The sequence below is a fragment of the Aegilops tauschii genome, chromosome 1 (genome assembly GCF_002575655.3).
Source record: "Aegilops tauschii subsp. strangulata cultivar AL8/78 chromosome 1, Aet v6.0, whole genome shotgun sequence".
NCBI lineage: Eukaryota > Viridiplantae > Streptophyta > Magnoliopsida > Poales > Poaceae > Aegilops > Aegilops tauschii.
In genome coordinates, this window is record NC_053035.3 from 233187926 (window position 1) to 233205533 (window position 17608).

Consider the following 17608-nt stretch of genomic DNA (forward strand, 5'->3'; position numbering starts at 1 on the left):
TATCAGCGATGGAGCCGCGTTGAGCTCGGGTGAGAAGGTGATCCGTCATTTTTTCTTTCGGTGGCTGCTATGGTGGTGCCGGAGGCATATGACGGGGGTTGGTGTCAAGTTCAGAGACGTTCTGCTATCTTTTCAGTTTTGTCATGTCGGTCTTTATGTGACTTGTACTTTAATCTTTATGATATAAATGAGACACATATTACCATGCAAAAAAAAAGAACTTTCTCTTCTAAAAACTTCGGTTAAAAAAAACTTTCTCTTCTAAAAACTTCAATTAAAAAAAACTTTCTCTTAACAATGAATATCAGTTTCAAACCAGTTTGGCCAAAATACGCAACCAGCCAACCATCCGAAACTGCAATGTCAGGCGAGCGATATAGTAGCGGCCAGCTCAAACCATATCTGAACCACTTTAGAAAAATCACAAGCACATCAAACAGCCGAACGTTTTTTTTTTGTTTTATAAGTTTAGAGCTGAACTGTCAAATGCTTCACAAGAGGAGACGGAGGAGTGCCACGTTTCTCTTTCCTGCGTGCCCTTCTCCCCCGACCCCGAGCCGCGTCAAACAAAACAACCTCGTGGGAGCTCTCTCTCTCTCTCCTCCGCACCCGGCCTCCTCTCTCTCCTCTCTCCCTCCTCCCCGCTCGCCAATTCCTGCGCCATCATCCACCCCCGCCCTCGCGGCCACCGGAATCCGCCGCATCGGACGGCGAGCCCGCGGCGCCCCGCCCGCGAATCCGGGCCGCCCGCGCCCAGATCCGCCCCCCCCCCCCCCCCCCCCCCCCCCCCCCCCGCGGCGCCCCCGGATGTCATGAGCCGCCCCCATTTGCCCAAAGACCACGCCTTCCCGCGCGCGAATGGGTTCTTCGACCGCCGCCTCTGCGAGATCGAGGAGGCGGACGCCCTAGCCGCCGACCAGTCCTGGTCGGGGTCGCCGTCGCAGTCCACCTCCCCGTCGTCGGCGTCGTCGCTGCCGATGTCGTCGTGCGGCCAGTACATGCTGCACCGGGTCGGCAAGTTCGACACCCTCGCCGGCGTCGCTATCAAGTACGGAGTCGAGGTAATGCGACGGGAGTACTCCTCTCTCTTCAAGGCCTCCGGCTTTCTATATTACTATATGCATACACATTGGAATACCAGAGGGGCAGAGGGGATATAAAATAGCTGTGTTTAACTTCTACTATAGTAAGGTGTTTGAATGATTTGTGTTTTTTGATTGATGCGTAGGTAGCTGACGTCAAGAGGCTGAATAGCCTCTCGACTGACCTCCAGATGTTTGCGCACAAGACGCTGCGGATTCCGCTCCCTGGAAGGCATCCTCCTCCACCTTTCCAGCAGAATGGTTCACACGAGTGTGATGACAGGTATAAGGAATACTAGTATGTTGCTTCCCTTTTTATTCTGGAAAGGCATTAACATGTGACTACTTCTAAACCATGCCCTTAGTGAGTTGGCAGTGCTGTTGATCAAGTGTTCAGCTTAGTGTTGTGTGTATCGATAGTCAAGAATTGTTACTACATCGCTACGAGTTTTTTCAAATGTGTATCAGGATCAAATGAGTATTCCGCGTTGGATTTTATTGGAGCACTGGTTAAGGTAGTTCTGGATACAAAATTGTAGCGTTAAGTGAAGCTGGAGTGGGGATTATGGTCTCGTAGTCGCATGCAACAACTACTTAGGCATTCAAAATGGAGCCAGAATTATTACCTTATTTTCTCTTAACCATGTCTCTTTTATGAAACTAAGGTTTTGCTTTTGCGCCCCTAAAAAAAAGGTTTTGCTTTTGCATGAAGCTTTTCCTTCACGAATGCATGCATGCTGTAAGTCCTATCACGTATCAGGAGGAGTTAAAGCTGAAACAAAATCTCAGTAGCCAATTTATCTGTGTGACGTGCCATTAATCAGTTTGGCGGTTACATAACTTCGGAATTTTGGATTCTGACTGTACGAATGGATGACTACATGTTTATTTTGGCATTATTTGCGTGTGCTATAAATTGTCATGCCCTGGAGTTCGTAAATTTACCATATTGAACGTAAGTTAAGCTGACACACCAAGGGCCTTGAAGGCAGGGAAAATGGAGAAAACAGATTTTGACGAACATGTGAACATGTCTCAAACCCTCAATGTTCTTGTGCTTACGCATACTGGCCACAGGTTTCTCCTTTGTAACAAGGCGTGTAGATTCTTGTCACTTTCTGAAACAAAGTCAACAAAATAGCATTCACTATGAGCGTGAGGTTCTTTTGGATAAATTCGATTACAGCAGTTTGCCTCCATAATATGTTGTAATATTCTTTTCTACTTGGGATCGCAAATGACTTCTGTTTCTGCCTTTTAGATTTTACAACACTTCATGAACCAACTACTCCCTCCATTCATAATTCTTGTCATGGTTTTAGTTCACACGACAAGAATTATGGAACGGAGGGAGTACTTGCTATGTTTTCTGTTTGCACTATTATGTTTTTTGCTGGCTCTACTTTATGTATCATCAGGTATTACAGTATAATATTATTTCAGGGAATGTACTCCACGGCGTCTTCATGATGATCTACTGGATTCAGTTTTGCGAACACCAAGACACAAAGTCTCGCCAGCCATGAGCCTTTTGCAGGGATACTATGGTCTCACACCACCTCCAAAGAGGAACCCGACACAGGAAGGCACCGAGATAGCAGTATATGGAAAAGGCAAGTCAATTTCCTTGGTTGATGAGCCCTGGTCTGCAGAGACACCAAATCCCAACACGTTCATGTTTGAGCATAGGAAACCCAGAAGCCAGACAATAGGTTCTCTTGTGAATGGTGAGTCTGAGGAGAATGGAGACGGCGAAAGGCCAGTAAGGAGGCGCCCGAAAGCTGACGGCGAGTTGCTACCTAGGGAGGAAAATGGCAGTGCCTTGTTGTCACGGGCGGGAAAAGGCCTCGCATTGAGGCCAAAGTCGGGCACTCGACCAGACATGAACAAGAGCCATCAGAATCTTATCGCGATGTCGGAGCCTTCGTTTGACGGCGGGCTTCAAACCGTAAAGAAATCGTCGAGCACCCCTGAGTTCCAAGAGCCAGAGAGCAACAGCAGCTCCTCGTCCATATGGTCAGCAAGCAAGTGGAGCTTGAAACCAGACGCTTTCGCCCTTCCTCTTTTTGACAGCATTCCAAAGCCAATCGCTGCTTGGAAAAACAAGGCGGCCCGAGATTAGCAGCTTTCCCCATCTCTTGGCCGCCCACCTGATTCTTTGCCTGAACTCTGGCTATATCCCATGTAAGCCTGTGGAGGAGCTTGAGCTCAGGCCGGCACCGGTCCTCCCAGCTACGAAAGCAAGGCAGGAAGGACCTCGATGGCAGCCTCTGATTTTGCATGGTTCGTCATGCTATATATGTTGGAGATGTTGTGGCGGGTAGAGGCGTTACTTGTCTTCACATAATCTTATAGAAGATGACACAGAGCCTTGGGTATTCTTTTGTACACATTGGAGATAATGTAGGATGAATAGGCGGGCTATATGTTGATCCCATTCCCATACACTAATATAGAAAAGATTGGTCTTATTTCACGAGTTTATTCATGTGCCTTTTGGCGTGTGCTAGCTGTTCAACTATACTGTGTATCTGAAGAAAAAAGAATAAAATGCAGCTCATTTCTCTACTGCTGGGTGTTCGTAAACGTGCTGGTTCGGAGATCCTGTTGGTGATGCGGGAATCTCCTCGAAAACTGAACATCTCATGTGAAGTTCATGCAAAATTAGGTCGAAAACATTCGTAATGCCTATCATTTCATTGATAGAAAGAAACAAAATGAGTACATGAAAAGATACAACACATGGCAAGAACAGATGAAAAGATACAACACATGACAAAAACAGATACATGAGAAGGCGTGGGCATATCATTTAATTGATAGAAAGAGACATAAGAAATATTATATGAGAAGATACAACACATGGTAGGAACAAAATACATGAGAAGACACATTTCATTGATAGAAAGAAACAAAATGAGTACACGAAAAGATACAACATATGGCAAGAACAAATACATGAGAAGGCGTGGGCATATTATTTAATTGATAGAAAGAGACATAAAAAGTATTATATGAGAAGATACAACACATGACACGAACAAATATATGAGAAGACATAGACATGGTACCTAGAGCAGAGAGACAAGGGGTGCTCAGCCCGAACATAGGAAAAACACAAACTAAAACCATCAAGCCTAGGACCAGGGCGAACCGACATGACGTCAAACATCTCCAAAGCCAACATTGTCGACGTCGCGAGCAAGCAAGATAGCGTCTCCAAAAGGGGAGTGATGCCATGAGGCACCACCATCCGATTCGAAGAACCAGACCTAAGATTTCCCCCGTTGCTCAAAGAGGGGCATAGATAAAGGCCATGACAGCGCCTCCATGAAGGAAAACAACACCCGCAAGCGGCGCCATTGCTGCCATCGTGGGCGAGCTGAGCTGGGATTTCGCCCTGGCCCGAGTTAGAGCAATCCCATTACCGCCAGATCAAGGTCCAGGGGTAAGAAAGTTAGCCTGCTGGTCGAGACCACCACCTCAGGATGGGGGAGGGGGGTTGCGCTTGTCGCAGAGGGTGGCACCCGGGCATCCTCGAAAAAAGCGAGCTTTGTGACTGGCACACCATGAGATGGACATGGCCGAGAAGGCGTCAGGGTAGAGAGTGCCGACGCCACGGGCAAAGCCAAGAGCTGAAAGGGAAGGCAGATCCGAACTGTCGGAGGTGGAGCCGACGAGCCGAAGGCTGGAAAGGACACAACAATCGGAGTGTTGGGGTCGAAACCACACAGACAAAGAACGCTGGTAGGCCATGTACACAGTATGTCCATGGCCGAGAAACTGTCGTTTCTTCGAAAATGGAAAAGGGAAAAAGAACAAGAAAAACAATGGGTGCAAAGGTTTGAGACGCTCAGGCGGTTGGCATGATGACCCACAAAGAATATCGCGGACAAAAAGCATTCACGCTTTCTGACAAGATGACCCCACAAGTCAGCCGCTCGGATGAAGCCTCCATCACTCTTGAGTCATTTTCCTCCCCCCAAACCTCCTCTCCGCGCCAACGAACGCAGCGCAACCCACACCTCCACTTCACGCACTTTGCCTTCTCCCCTCCTCCGCCCAGTCTCCCACCTCCCGTCCCATCCCCGGCGCCGATTTATATACACGGCTGGCCTACAGACATGCGCTTCCCCCACCCCCGCCTCGCCCACTCGCCCGCACCGAACCCAACCCCATGGCCATGGCCATGGCCGACGACGACGGCCCCATCCCCCCGCCTCCGCCGCCGCCGCCGCCTCGCCGCCCCCACAGGCAGCTCCAGCCGAGGAGGTCGCGCATTACTCTCTCCGCAGCTCTCTGGCGCCCGCATTCCTAGAGCTGATGGGGGTTACCCATTCCGTGTCTGTGTCGGCGCAGGTACCAGGTGGAGGTGTTCGAGGCGGCGCTGCAGGGGAACACCATCGCGGTGCTCGACACCGGCTCCGGAAAGACCATGGTCGCCGTCCTGCTCGCGCGCCACCACGTGGGCCGCGTGCGCGCCGGGGAGGTGCCCCGCCGGATCGTCGTCTTCCTCGCGCCCACCGTGCACCTCGTCCACCAGGTGCGCTTCTGGACTCTGCAGCGACCGATTCGCGACGGCAACGTCTGCGCCGTTTTCTCGCTTCGCATTCGCAGCTGCCATGGCCCTGATCGCCGAATGCTGCTTGGGCTCGCGCTGTAGCAATTCGAGGTGATTCGGGAGTACACGGACCTCGACGCCGCTGAGTGCTACGGAGCTTCGGGGGTCGGCGACTGGAGTACCGACCGCTGGAACAAGGAAGTTGGGAGCAAGGAGGTAAGTGTCGGGGTTTACTCTATCCCGCGGCACGGTCATTGGTTGATCCGAATGCACACTGAATTGGTACACGTACCGTGCTCACCAAGTGCTTGATGAATGACTTGTTGACAAGGAACCAACATTGTTGGTTTCTGGGTGATAGCAGCTTCGGATCGCATGTAGATCGATGCCATTGTTATTTGAGTAGTATTCTTTAGCGTGAGGGCAGTCGACTAAAGCAATTTGCTGAAGGGCCGTGACTTTGAAATAGCTGGGGTCTCGAGTCTGGACACAAGTCCTAATAAAAGAAAATTTCCTTTCAATGCAGTCACTGCTAAATTTGGACACTGCTTTGAATCCGCAAGATCTCACAACTCCTGTAAATATGTTGCTTAAAAAAACTCTTGCAAATTTGCCACTTGGTAAAGTTATCTGGATTATGTGTCTTTCTAAATTCTAATCCAGTTTTGTGGATATTCCTATGTTTTTTACCTGCCGTATTGCGCTTATTATGCGTTCTATTGACAACTTTGATTGAAAATATGAATTTTCCTGGAACAATGATCTTATTATGCGTTCTATTATGTGTTTCAGATTGCTGTTATGACGCCCCAGATATTGTTGGATGCCCTGAGGCATGCCTTTGTAACAATGAGTGCAGTGAGCCTGCTAATATTTGATGAATGCCATCGTGCCTGTGGAAACCACCCATATACACGAATAATGAAGGTAATGGGATTTTTCTTGTTTTAACAACATCTGTAGATATGCTTTGGCTTGCCTCTCATGCAGTTTTTTGAAAGTAAAGAAGTTTCGTAGAATAGCAGTATTTTTCATAGTTTGGCATGTCGAATTTCCTAACGGTTTATTTCTCTTTTGAGTCTGTAGGAATTTTACCTTGGCTCTCAGTGGAGGCCAGCTGTATTTGGAATGACAGCATCTCCTGTTGCTACTAAAGGTAAGCATTCTACACATGACTCATGTGCTTCCTTTCTTTATACCCTCTGCGATTATTCTTCAGCAATATTTCCGGCAAACGACCACTATTTTGGTTCTTGAAATCAGCATGTTGTATGACTGTTATGTACCATGTGTCGTGCTCAGTGCTCTTATCTTCTCCCCCACAAGATCATACACTTCCTGAAGTGCGATACTCTGTTGTGCCAACAGTGCCCTACTGCTGTACACTATATATAAATTGCAGTTAGCTACCTGTACATGATTGCTTCCTTCTTCATCTGGATGACTGGGAACACAACTTGTACCTTTGACATGATTTTTATTGGTTTATTTCATTTTGACAAAAAGGAAAATTGTGCCTGCTATTCATCCTACCTGAAGGCACTTGTGACTTGGGACCAATTTATCAAATCAAAATTATTTTCCTGCACTAGGATGATTTGTTAGACGCTAACTTCAGTAGAGGAGAGGCAAGTTTCATTTCTAAAAATTACCGTCCTTTTCAGGCACTTGCACGGTACAAGATTGTGAAGCACACATTGGTCAACTTGAACTTACATTGGATGCGAAGGTTACCTCAGCATCCTCAACTTCTTTCACTTTGAATTTCATTGAGCCTTTGGAAATAGCCTCCATACCTTACATGCCATTCCAGGTATATATCATAAAAGATCGTAGTGAACTTGAGAGCTTTTCCCCTCCTGCAACAATTGTGAACAAATACTATGATGCTTACTCGATTGATTTCGAAGATCTGAAATCGAAGCTCCAGATATTGTATGAAGAGGTGATTTAATTTAACTATGTTTTGACTCATTCATAAGATACATCTGTAGTTTGGACTTTGGAGTAGCCACACCTATAATGCGTTGTATTTCTTGCTTTGCATCTATATTACTGTACAAATGTTTATTTGTTAAAAGTTGGCATTGTTGGGCAGTATGATGCTTTGTTGGCTAGTCTGCAAGAATCGTCACCAAATAAATTTGAAGACACGAATAACATATTAGAGACATCAAGAAAGACCTTGTTCAGATACCATGAGAAGATATTTTATGGCCTAAATTATCTTGGTCCAATCATCACCGCTGAGGTATTGTATAATCTAATAATTGAGTAGCTTTACCAAATTTTTCGTAAGAGTTACAATGGTTATTGTTCTATCTGATCTAGTTCGTTGACTTCACATAAGTCCCTGATTCCAACTGAAGTTATTCAAACTTTTTGGCCATGTGTAGAATATTCGCATTGGCAAATTCCTAGCCGATATACTATCACAATATCCCTTATGTTCAGCAGTTGCTGATAAGATCTCTGAATTAGCGATGATGGGCAGAAAATTTACCTAACATTAAGAAGATTAACTGCTTTGCAAGGTCATTTAATATGTTTTTAGTGTGGAGAAAATCATGCGCATGAAGTCTCTTGTACACTTTGAGGGAAGAAATGCTGCATCACGAGTAGACTAGCGATTTAGCTACCTATGAACCTATCATTTTCCTCTCAACGGAAAAGTATATTTCTTAGCATTATGCTGCTGTTGAGTTCGTCCCTAATCCTTGAAGGACAAAATAATGGAGTAAATGGACAGTTAAATTACCAGGATTGTTTTTTATTTGAGGGAAGGCCATCACGACTTAGCTTTATTAACTTCAAAAAACGTTTACATCGTCTATGAGCTTACTGACCACAAAGTCAGGTGGCTCGTCCAACCAACTAAAGGAAGACCTATTACAATAACTAAAGTTTGCTAGGACATGAGTCACTTGATTACATGAACTATAACAATGCTTATAAATGACCATCCCAATCAAGGAACTAATATCGACGCATTCCGCGAAAATTGCCACCGCCGAATCCCACCAACTAGTTTGCCCGGTGTAATAGTTAATGACCTGTAGGGAGTCTGATTCTGCTTCTACTCGATTAAATCTGAGAGAATTAGCAAGAGCAAGTCCATCTCTCATTGCCATTGCCTCCATTGTGATCACATCCGCTGCAAGAGGAATGAATTTACCATTGCCAGGATTGTTGGTTAACAAAGGATCGCTTTATGTTGAATATGGAACATATCCTTCTCATGAAGTATAAGTTGCATGTGAGGAGAAGCTTGAGTCTACTAAAAGGTCAACTGGTATTGTCATTCAAATGATTGTGAAGCGTATTAATTGGTCACAATACTACTTTTGCTGTGAACTGACCATTACACTTAGAGCTATTTATCTTGGTAAATACATTAAAATTCTAAATTAAGATGCTCAAAGGGGGGGGGGGGGGGGGGAGATATGGACGCCCTGGTAATATTGCTTTGGTAACATGACGGATCGAATGTGTTAGATGAGGCAAAATAGCGTAGTTAGAAGTCGGACAGAATAATTTAGTTGAGGTAGTTGCTGAACCATCTGAGCTGCAACTGGAGTTTACCTATATTGAGTTGAGTGGTAGAGTTTGCTCCTGGGACATTGTACGAAACATCACGAAGAAACCATACACTGAGATTTCATGAGAATAATGGTAGCATTTTTCCATTTTCTTGTGCCTCACCATATAAATTGTAAATTGGGTCTCTTTAATGTATACTATTCGGAAAAAGATACTAGATTCTTCCCTACCATTTCCACAGTTCCAGTCTTATTAAGAAGGTTCTGGTCCAACCATTTCCCTTGCCTGTCGCAGTTAGCATACCTTTTTCATTATTCTTCCATACCATTTATTATAATATGAAATACTAGATTTTTTCCCCTGGAGAACAAACTGTGTATTGTTTTCTTAACAGGTAGTGAAGATATATAATGAAAGCATTAAGACACTGGGTGATTCTGAAGATTGCCTCTTCTCGAAAGCTAGCTTCAGCCTGCATGTAGCTTATTTTAAAGAAGCTTTAGATTTAGTTGAGGAAGTATTGCCACATGGTAAGCCACAAACAAATATCCATCAGTTAGATGTGTTATATCTGTCTGTTTTCACTTGTTATTGCTCATAAATAGTAATATACTCCCTCCGTTCCATAATGTAAGACGTTTTTTGACACTACACTAAAGTGAAAAAACGTCTTACATTATGGGGACAGAGGGAGTAGTATACAACTAGAATCTGCAGTATCTTTCTGTATATAATAAAGGGGTAGGTTATAAAATCAGTTGCAAACTGCATTAAGATCCTCCGAATCCTTAGATAAGTTGTATTTATTTCAGTACTTTGCCTGCTATATCTCGAAATAAAATAATGGTTCTACACAAACCTCTTAATTTGCACACTCTATAGAGGTGAGCTATGAGGAAGTACCTGCAACGTGTACAGTTTCTATAGCAAATAGCCGAATAGGGAGTTAAGTGGGTGACATCAACCATTCAGTAGCCATATGTGCTGCACATATACTGTCCATTATTTTGGGTTGAATGTACGGCACTCCTCGTTGTGTGAATCTATAGCCTTAAAGACTGAAATCGCCTGTTTCTTACACCTATGTGTTTTGATTTCTGAAGCATTGTATTATTGATATCTCACTAGACTGTAAGCAGCTTGGAAACTACAATGTAGTGCATTGATAGTTTCTTTTTCTAATTCTGCTGATATAATTGCATCATAGGTTATGGTGAACTAATGAAATCAGAATCTGGTTCTGCGGAATTAATTAAAAGCGGGTATATTTCTTCAAAAGTGGATGCTCTAATCAACATTTTTAAATCATTTGGGTAAAGCCATATTCTGCTCAAGATGCTTAGTTTTGCCTACTTGTGCTCTCATGTCAGCAAAAAAGGGTAAATCCACATGTATTTTCTCCACAGGTCATCAAACGAAGTGCTTTGCCTAATTTTTGTAGAAAGAATTATGACAGCTAAAGCTGTTGAGAGGTTCATGAGAGGAATTGTTAATTTCTCTAGTTTTTCAATTTCTTACTTGACTGGAGGGAGTACATCAAAAGATTCTCTGAGCCCAGCAGTGCAGAGATATACTTTGGACTTGTTCCGATCTGGAAAGGTATGCCATTTAAATTGCAAAGATTGATTTAAACAGGATTCAAAATGATACATTAACTCCATGTCAATTTCTAGGTGAACTTGCTTTTCACCACAGATGTAACTGAAGAGGGTATTGATGTACCTAACTGTTCTTGTGTCATACGCTTCGACCTGCCCAGAACTGTTTGTAGCTACGTTCAATCTCGTGGTCGTGCCAGAAGGAGCAGCTCAAATTATGTTCTTATGATTGAGAGGTACAATAATCGTCGCACTTCATAAGTTGCGTGCTGGTATAGCATATTAAATTATAGAGAAATGTTTTGGCCACCATTTATTCTTATTCTAAGCACATTTATCATGCATATTATATTCATAGATTGGGTACAATTTATGCCTCATAATCATTAATTTTTCTGGAAAAGGATATGCTCTTCTACATAATTTGGTTTGGCATGAACGGTATGTTTTGTCAGTCAGCAGTCTGAGTTTCTAGCCCAGGAATTCCTGAATCCCGATCCTCTCATCTAAAAAACGTTACAACCATGTTTAAACATTGTTTTAATAATTTTTATGACTACCTATTCACCTTTTGATACTTCACATGAAATTTTCAGGGGAAACATGGATCAGCAGGAACACATATTCCGCATAATACAGACTGAGTACTATATTAAACACTTCGCTCTGTATAGGCACAGAAACCCCAATGTTTCATCCTCTGAGTGGCCTATGCAAGATAAGTATGCATACCATGTTGATTCAACAGGAGCAACTATAACTGCAGACTGCTGTGTTGATCTGATCCGTAAATATTGTGAGAAACTTCCTAAAGATAGGTACACATATGCTTACCATTCATGTAGCTTTTGTTGTTCTGTCAGCCAGCTTGGTAATGCATCTCATGCATAATCACTAAGAATGCTGGTGTGCTTAAGATTCCTGAACTGTGATGCAACCAATTACATGGATAGCATGTTGGTGAAAAAGTCGGTTAATTTGATTGTCACACACAGCACAACGAAAAACTATTTCTCGTACTTCCCATGGCACGATCTTACTGTCTTTCATTAGATAGAAGTGATTGATCATTGTAACATTCTTCTGCAGGTATTACATTCCAAAGCCTTCCTTTGCGGTGGCTATCGAAGATGGATCATACCAATGCACCTTGACTTTGCCTCCAAATGCGGCGTTTCAAAGGATAGTTGGCCCTTTATGCAGTACAAGTAATTTAGCCAAGCAGCTTGTATCCCTAGATGCGTGCAAGAAATTGCATCAGCTAGGAGAACTCAATGATCATCTTCTACCCTTCACCGAAGAACCTATTGATATTGATGTTGCTTTAAGAGATGGGAAATTCCTTTCTGGACCAGGTATGTGTATACCCTTTTTCAGTCTTGCTCTCATTAAAATTCTTTAGATAAGAACATTTATTTGCCTGTTTTTCTATTTTCTTTCACTCATCTATTTTATACACTTCATCAATATAACAGTGATCAGAGTAAGACTGAGCTTGCCCATTTGTCGTTCATGGTTAAACTTGTGCAACTAATGCTGGTGGGCTTTGTTTTTATTGTTTTGCACAGTAATGCAACTCTGTGTGTATGAGGTTGTCTTTTGGTCATGTTTGTGCAAGGTTTGGGGCAAATATGAAGTATCTCCCGACTGTTGAGATCTGCTGACCTTACATAGTTATTCTCCATTCTTTTACTTTACCATTTCATCTGAGTGGTGCTGTTACATTGCATACTGCTGTCTGTAGTGAACTGTGCAAGTTTCAACAGCAATCCCTTCTTCCAAAATGGTATGCGTGCTTCTCTCGTCGTAGATGATAACGATGTTCCCATTGTTCTTTTCTCATTTTGGCAGGAACGACTAAAAGAAAGGAGCTCCATGGAACAAGAAATGTTCTTGCCCTGTCAGGATCGTGGATTCATGAAAGTGAAAGTGTCACATTGAATGCTTATAGATTCGATTTTCTTTGTGACCAAGAGGGTGAAAACTATGCTGGGTTTGTTCTCTTAATGGAATCAGCACTTGATGATGATGTAGCTTGTTCAAAAATGGATCTATTCCTGATCCCTAATAAAATGGTCTACACCACCGTAACTCCGTGTGGAAAAGTTCAACTGGACAAAAAACAGGTTGTTCAAGGAATAATCGCATACTGTAATTCTCTTCTATAAAGTTTGTTTGGCCATCTCTTATTTTTGTCATTTCTTCAGCTACGTGACGGGAAGTTGTTCCAAGAATTCTTTTTCAATGGAATATTTGGTAGATTATTTCATGGATCTCGAACAAGTGGAGTGCAAAGGGAATTTCTTTTCAGAAAAGGTCATGAAATACAATGGAGCTCACAGAGCATGTACTTACTTTTACCTTTGAGGCATTCACCACACATCCAGCAAGATTTAAACATATACTGGGAGGCAGTTGAATCCTGCACCCAGGCGGTGGAGCAGTTGAGAAATTTGTATCTGGAAGATGAAAATATCCGTGCAAATTTTATTCAACATAGAAGTATCAAGGAGAAAGACATTATTCATCTGGCCAACAAATCTCTTCATTTTTCTAGCATCAAAGATTCAGTTGTGCTATCGCTTCATACTGGAAGGATATACTCTGTTCTTGACTTGATCTATGGCACAACTGCTGAAGACTCGTTTGAAGAGATGTATAATGGAAAAGCTTCACCGTTTTCTTCATTCGTGGACTACTACCGTGAAAAGTAATACCTCTATTACATGTCTTAAACTCTTAATTACTAGTAAAATTTATTCTGACATGCTTCCTGACAAACTTATCTTTTTACCACTCTTTTGTAGGTATGGTATTGTTATTCAACATCCAAAACAACCGTTGTTGCTGTTAAAGCAAAGCCACAATGCACACAATCTTCTTTTTTCAAAATCGAAGTACATAGGTACTAGCTATAAATCCTAGTCTGGTCCAGTTCCCCTTTTCCCATTATGATGAATTGCAAGATAGCTGTTGCTTTACTATTTGGTCTGCTTTTACATGAAACTCTACATAACCTATGGCAGATGGTTCTACGGGCGATCCTTTGCTCATGGAAAAAGAGCAAATACACGCCCGGGTCCCACCTGAATTGTTAATCCACATTGATGTGACAATTGAAGTTCTCAAATCTTTTTATTTATTGCCTTCTGTAATGCATCGACTTCAGTCTCTCATGCTAGCCAGCCAGCTCCGCAGAGATATTGGTTACACTCAACATATACCAAGTTACCTGGTCTGTTCTCTTTCGTGAGAATATAATTTTACTGCTATGGCTGGTTATGCATACCTGAATAATTTGATCCGTTTCAATGTCAGATTTTGGAAGCTATCACAACTTTAAGGTGCTGCGAAACATTTTCCCTGGAGCGTTTAGAACTATTGGGAGACTCAGTACTAAAATATGTGATAGGATGTGACCTGTTTTTAAGGTATCCTATGAAACATGAAGGTCATCTTTCTGATATGAGATCAAATGCTGTCTGCAATGCTACACTTCATAAGCACGGAATCTGGCGATCCTTGCAGGTAGATGGCCTAAATCCAAGCCTATTATAATGGTTTCCACTTCCTGAAGTTTATGATGAGTTCTAGTATTAGACAAATAATTTTGATTTAGTTAGTTCATGTGCACTTGGCCAGTCAAGCAGTTATATTTGAGTCTTCCCCGCAGTAAATAAATAAAAAATTTAGCCTGAGGGCCAACAATCACATATGAACTTCGTATAGCAAGTGGTTTTCTTCTGTTCTGTTCTTGAGTTTTAATTTTGTTTGAGCCCATGCCAGTCAGATGTTTTCTAGAGGTGCTTCGTCAATGTTCATTCAAAAAGCATGTTTGATGATATTGTAAAAAGGCAGAAGTTATATACGAGCAGAGTCAAGTTGCGTATAGGAGATAGAATATAACCTAGATACCGTTGAGATTTGCAAGGTTGAGAATACAATTCCAAGGTGTGTATATTTACTGGCTATTTGTTATTTTGCTTTCCAGGGTTACGTGCGGGATAGTGCATTTGACCCACGGCGTTGGGTTGCTCCTGGGCAGATATCTTTGCGCCCTTTTCCTTGTAACTGCAGAATTGAGACTGCATTTGTTCCAAGTAATGGAAGGTATATCAGCGACGACCCATCTTTTGTCGTTGGAAAACCATGTGATAGAGCTCACAGATGGATGTGCTCGAAAGCAATATCTGATTGTGTTGAAGCCCTAGTTGGAGCATATTATGTCGGTGGTGGCATAGTTGGTGCACTTTGGGTTATGAAGTGGTTCGGTATTGAAATAAAATGTGATAGGAAGTTGGTACAGGAAGTAAAGCTCAATGCGTCTTATATATGCTACTTACCTAAAATAAGTGTTATTGAGGAGTTGGAAGCAAAACTGAAGTACAACTTCTCAGTCAAGGGCCTTCTACTGGAAGCCATAACTCATCCATCTCTGCAGGAATTAGGGGCTGACTACTGTTACCAGGTCAGTGTATAGCAGCATATTTCTATATTGGTTTGTGGGGTTATCATTAGCTTATTGTGCTTCAATCAGAAATTGCTTCAAAACAAGATATATCCATGTCTTCTGTCCTTAACATTTTTGCGTCTAACTTGTGCCTTTATTTCAGCGTTTGGAATTTCTGGGTGATTCTGTGCTGGATCTACTAATTACACGCTATCTGTATGTTACCCATACTGATGTTGATCCTGGAGAATTGACAGACCTACGTTCCGCTTTGGTTAGTAATGAGAATTTTGCAGAAGTAGTTTTAAGAAATAACATTCACAGTCATCTACAGCATGGGTCTGGAATACTTTTGGAGCAAATCACAGAATATGTTAGATCCAATTTGGAGTGCCAAGGGAAGGTTAATAAATTCCTTCAACATGCTACATGTAAAGTACCTAAGGTTAGAAATACAGTTTCACTTATGTTCATTATCTTAACAGCCTACCTTTTCAATTTTGTGCTTTTATTGTTTCTGCGATGGCCTTTTCTCTGTGAAGCCTTTCCCAGCCAACATTACACGTAGAAGTTAATAAGATTATTTTGTTTGTTTTACAGGTGCTTGGAGACATTATGGAAAGCATTGCCGGTGCAATATTTGTAGACACAGATTTTAATGTTGATGTGGTTTGGAAGATTGTTGAACCGTTGCTTTCCCCAATGATAACCCCTGATAATCTTGTATTGCCACCTTATCGGGAGTTGTTAGAGCTGTGTAGTCACCTTGGTTATTTCATAAATTCAAAATGCAGTAGTAAAGGAGAAGAAGTAATTATAGAGATGTCAGTGCAATTACGAGATGAACTGCTGATAGCGCAAGGACAAGACAGAAATAAGAAGAGTGCAAAGTCAAAAGCAGCAGCTCGTATATTGGCAGATCTGAAGGTAGGTTCTTTAAACATAAGAGGAATGCTGTATTAGTGTGTAGTTCATGACAGTGCCTCGTGGTTTAAATTGTTGTTCAGTTGAATCGGTAGCAGAACTATATCCTGAGCATACTAGCTGATGTTTTCTGCTTAGAAATTACTCCCTCCGTTCCAAAATAGATGACTCAACTATTTTGGAACAGAGGGAGTAGATGATTTGTCTATGCCATTTATCTATGACAGAAACTGATGTTTAAGTTTGAAGCAGAAAAGAGGCCTTTCAATGAAACAATGTTCTTCTAAAGCTAAGCAGTTGGATATTATATCTTCGGACCAGCAGTATCCTTTGGCAAGTGTAAGCTTCTACATAGTTTTCCAGCAAATGCTTTAACAAAGTGGTGTATTTTATTATAGATAATGACTATTATTACTTTTCTGTAGTTGGAATCACCACTTGATTATTGTCACGTGGATGCCAATCCTAGCCTAGGAGGCCTTCCCTCACTGAAAGAAGCAGGTATCTGACGATTCCCATTTTGATCGTCCTTTGGTTTAATTGTGTTGCTTGATAGTTACAGCCTGTCAAACATGACATACTCAAATGTATATATACCTTTTTCTCTTTGCACGGATAAGATGCATGTCTACTCAGTAACCATGCAATTTTGTTTGTTTTCAGTTGTTCTTCGGCTTAAACTGGACAAAGGTGGACCACGGAGTGCTCTTTTTAAGCTATGCAAGAGGTTGCAGTGGCCAATGCCAGAATTCGAATTTGTGGAACAAAGGTTCAGGTATGTCCAGTAATTCAAGATATATATGACCTCTAGCAACCAAAGGCGAAAACTTCATTCCACTTGAATGTTGGCGATGCCGATCCTTCTGGTCTTTTCACGAAGATGTGCTAAATTCTTGTACTGGTTTGATGCAACAGGACTCCTATTGTTCTGGACGGGGTAACCACAACGAACTTCAATAGCTTCGTGTCAACCATCACCTTGCACATACCTGATGTAACAGCCATTACACTTCAAGGCGAGCGGCGAACTGACAAAAAGAGTTCCCAGGATTCAGCATCGCTGATAATGCTCCACAAGCTTCAAGAGCTCAAGGTCTGTATATGCAAGACTTAGCAAAGCATCATGGATCCACGTGCCAGCTAACTGCTAAGGCTCGTTAACCTGGGGATATGATCCTCCATCCCAAAGTGAATTATGTTGAAAATGTTTATGAGAGGCTCGGCGGTGGTGCTAGATTATCTTGCAGGATATCTTAGAAACAATTAGTGCTTGTCTTCCGAAAAAAACAATAGACAATTTCACTTGCTGGACAAAGAAAACATTTTGCAAGAATTGATATTGGTTTGGTTTGAATCCACATTTGGGTCAACTATCGACCTTAGGTTCTTAGTGGAATTGAGTGCAATTTTGCTAGCTCCTTAGCAGAGTTCGCATGTACTCCCTCCGTTCCAA

General features: G+C 42.4%; 2 protein-coding genes across 4 annotated transcripts; both read left to right on the top strand.

Annotated features, from left to right (window-relative positions):
- Nucleotides 1-498: 498 nt before the first annotated feature.
- LOC109761469 (uncharacterized) lies at nucleotides 499-3650 on the top strand. The gene is made up of 3 exons (XM_020320283.4): nucleotides 499-1061; nucleotides 1229-1365; nucleotides 2526-3650. Exons 1-3 carry the CDS (start codon nucleotides 813-815, stop codon nucleotides 3202-3204), a joined length of 1065 nt encoding a protein of 354 aa, XP_020175872.1. The 5' UTR covers nucleotides 499-812; the 3' UTR covers nucleotides 3205-3650.
- A 1446-nt stretch (nucleotides 3651-5096) lies between these two features.
- On the top strand, nucleotides 5097-17551 carry LOC109761477 (endoribonuclease Dicer homolog 3b-like). 3 transcript variants are annotated; one of them, XM_020320295.4, is made up of 26 exons: nucleotides 5098-5354; nucleotides 5442-5625; nucleotides 5746-5859; nucleotides 6436-6570; nucleotides 6730-6799; nucleotides 7308-7372; nucleotides 7457-7588; nucleotides 7742-7894; nucleotides 9578-9713; nucleotides 10391-10496; nucleotides 10590-10782; nucleotides 10857-11017; nucleotides 11378-11599; nucleotides 11871-12136; nucleotides 12633-12907; nucleotides 12989-13491; nucleotides 13589-13686; nucleotides 13808-14016; nucleotides 14100-14309; nucleotides 14773-15249; nucleotides 15395-15676; nucleotides 15832-16158; nucleotides 16408-16494; nucleotides 16581-16656; nucleotides 16819-16930; nucleotides 17071-17551. In XM_020320295.4, exons 1-26 carry the CDS (start codon nucleotides 5260-5262, stop codon nucleotides 17267-17269), a joined length of 4887 nt encoding a protein of 1628 aa, XP_020175884.1. In that variant the 5' UTR covers nucleotides 5098-5259; the 3' UTR covers nucleotides 17270-17551. The 3 variants fall into 3 exon arrangements, with proteins under 3 accessions (XP_073367508.1, XP_020175884.1, XP_045090090.1); XM_073511407.1 differs by having other exon boundaries at nucleotides 5097-5354; nucleotides 7308-7588; XM_045234155.2 differs by lacking the exon at nucleotides 5746-5859.
- Nucleotides 17552-17608: the final 57 nt, after the last annotated feature.

What these genes read in the sequence shown, in the direction of transcription:
- LOC109761477 (XM_073511407.1), top strand. Translation starts at nt 5,260, where the DNA reads ATGGCCATGGCCATGGCCGACGACGACGGCCCCATCCCCCCGCCTCCG. An exon ending in ACTTGTTCCGATCTGGAAAG is followed by an intron (nt 10,783 to 10,856) that starts GTATGCCATTTA and finishes GTCAATTTCTAG; the next exon opens with GTGAACTTGCTTTTCACCAC. An exon ending in GTATATTGGCAGATCTGAAG is followed by an intron (nt 16,159 to 16,407) that starts GTAGGTTCTTTA and finishes AGTTTGAAGCAG; the next exon opens with AAAAGAGGCCTTTCAATGAA.
- LOC109761469 (XM_020320283.4), top strand. Translation starts at nt 813, where the DNA reads ATGAGCCGCCCCCATTTGCCCAAAGACCACGCCTTCCCGCGCGCGAAT. An exon ending in CTATCAAGTACGGAGTCGAG is followed by an intron (nt 1,062 to 1,228) that starts GTAATGCGACGG and finishes ATTGATGCGTAG; the next exon opens with GTAGCTGACGTCAAGAGGCT. An exon ending in TCACACGAGTGTGATGACAG is followed by an intron (nt 1,366 to 2,525) that starts GTATAAGGAATA and finishes ATATTATTTCAG; the next exon opens with GGAATGTACTCCACGGCGTC.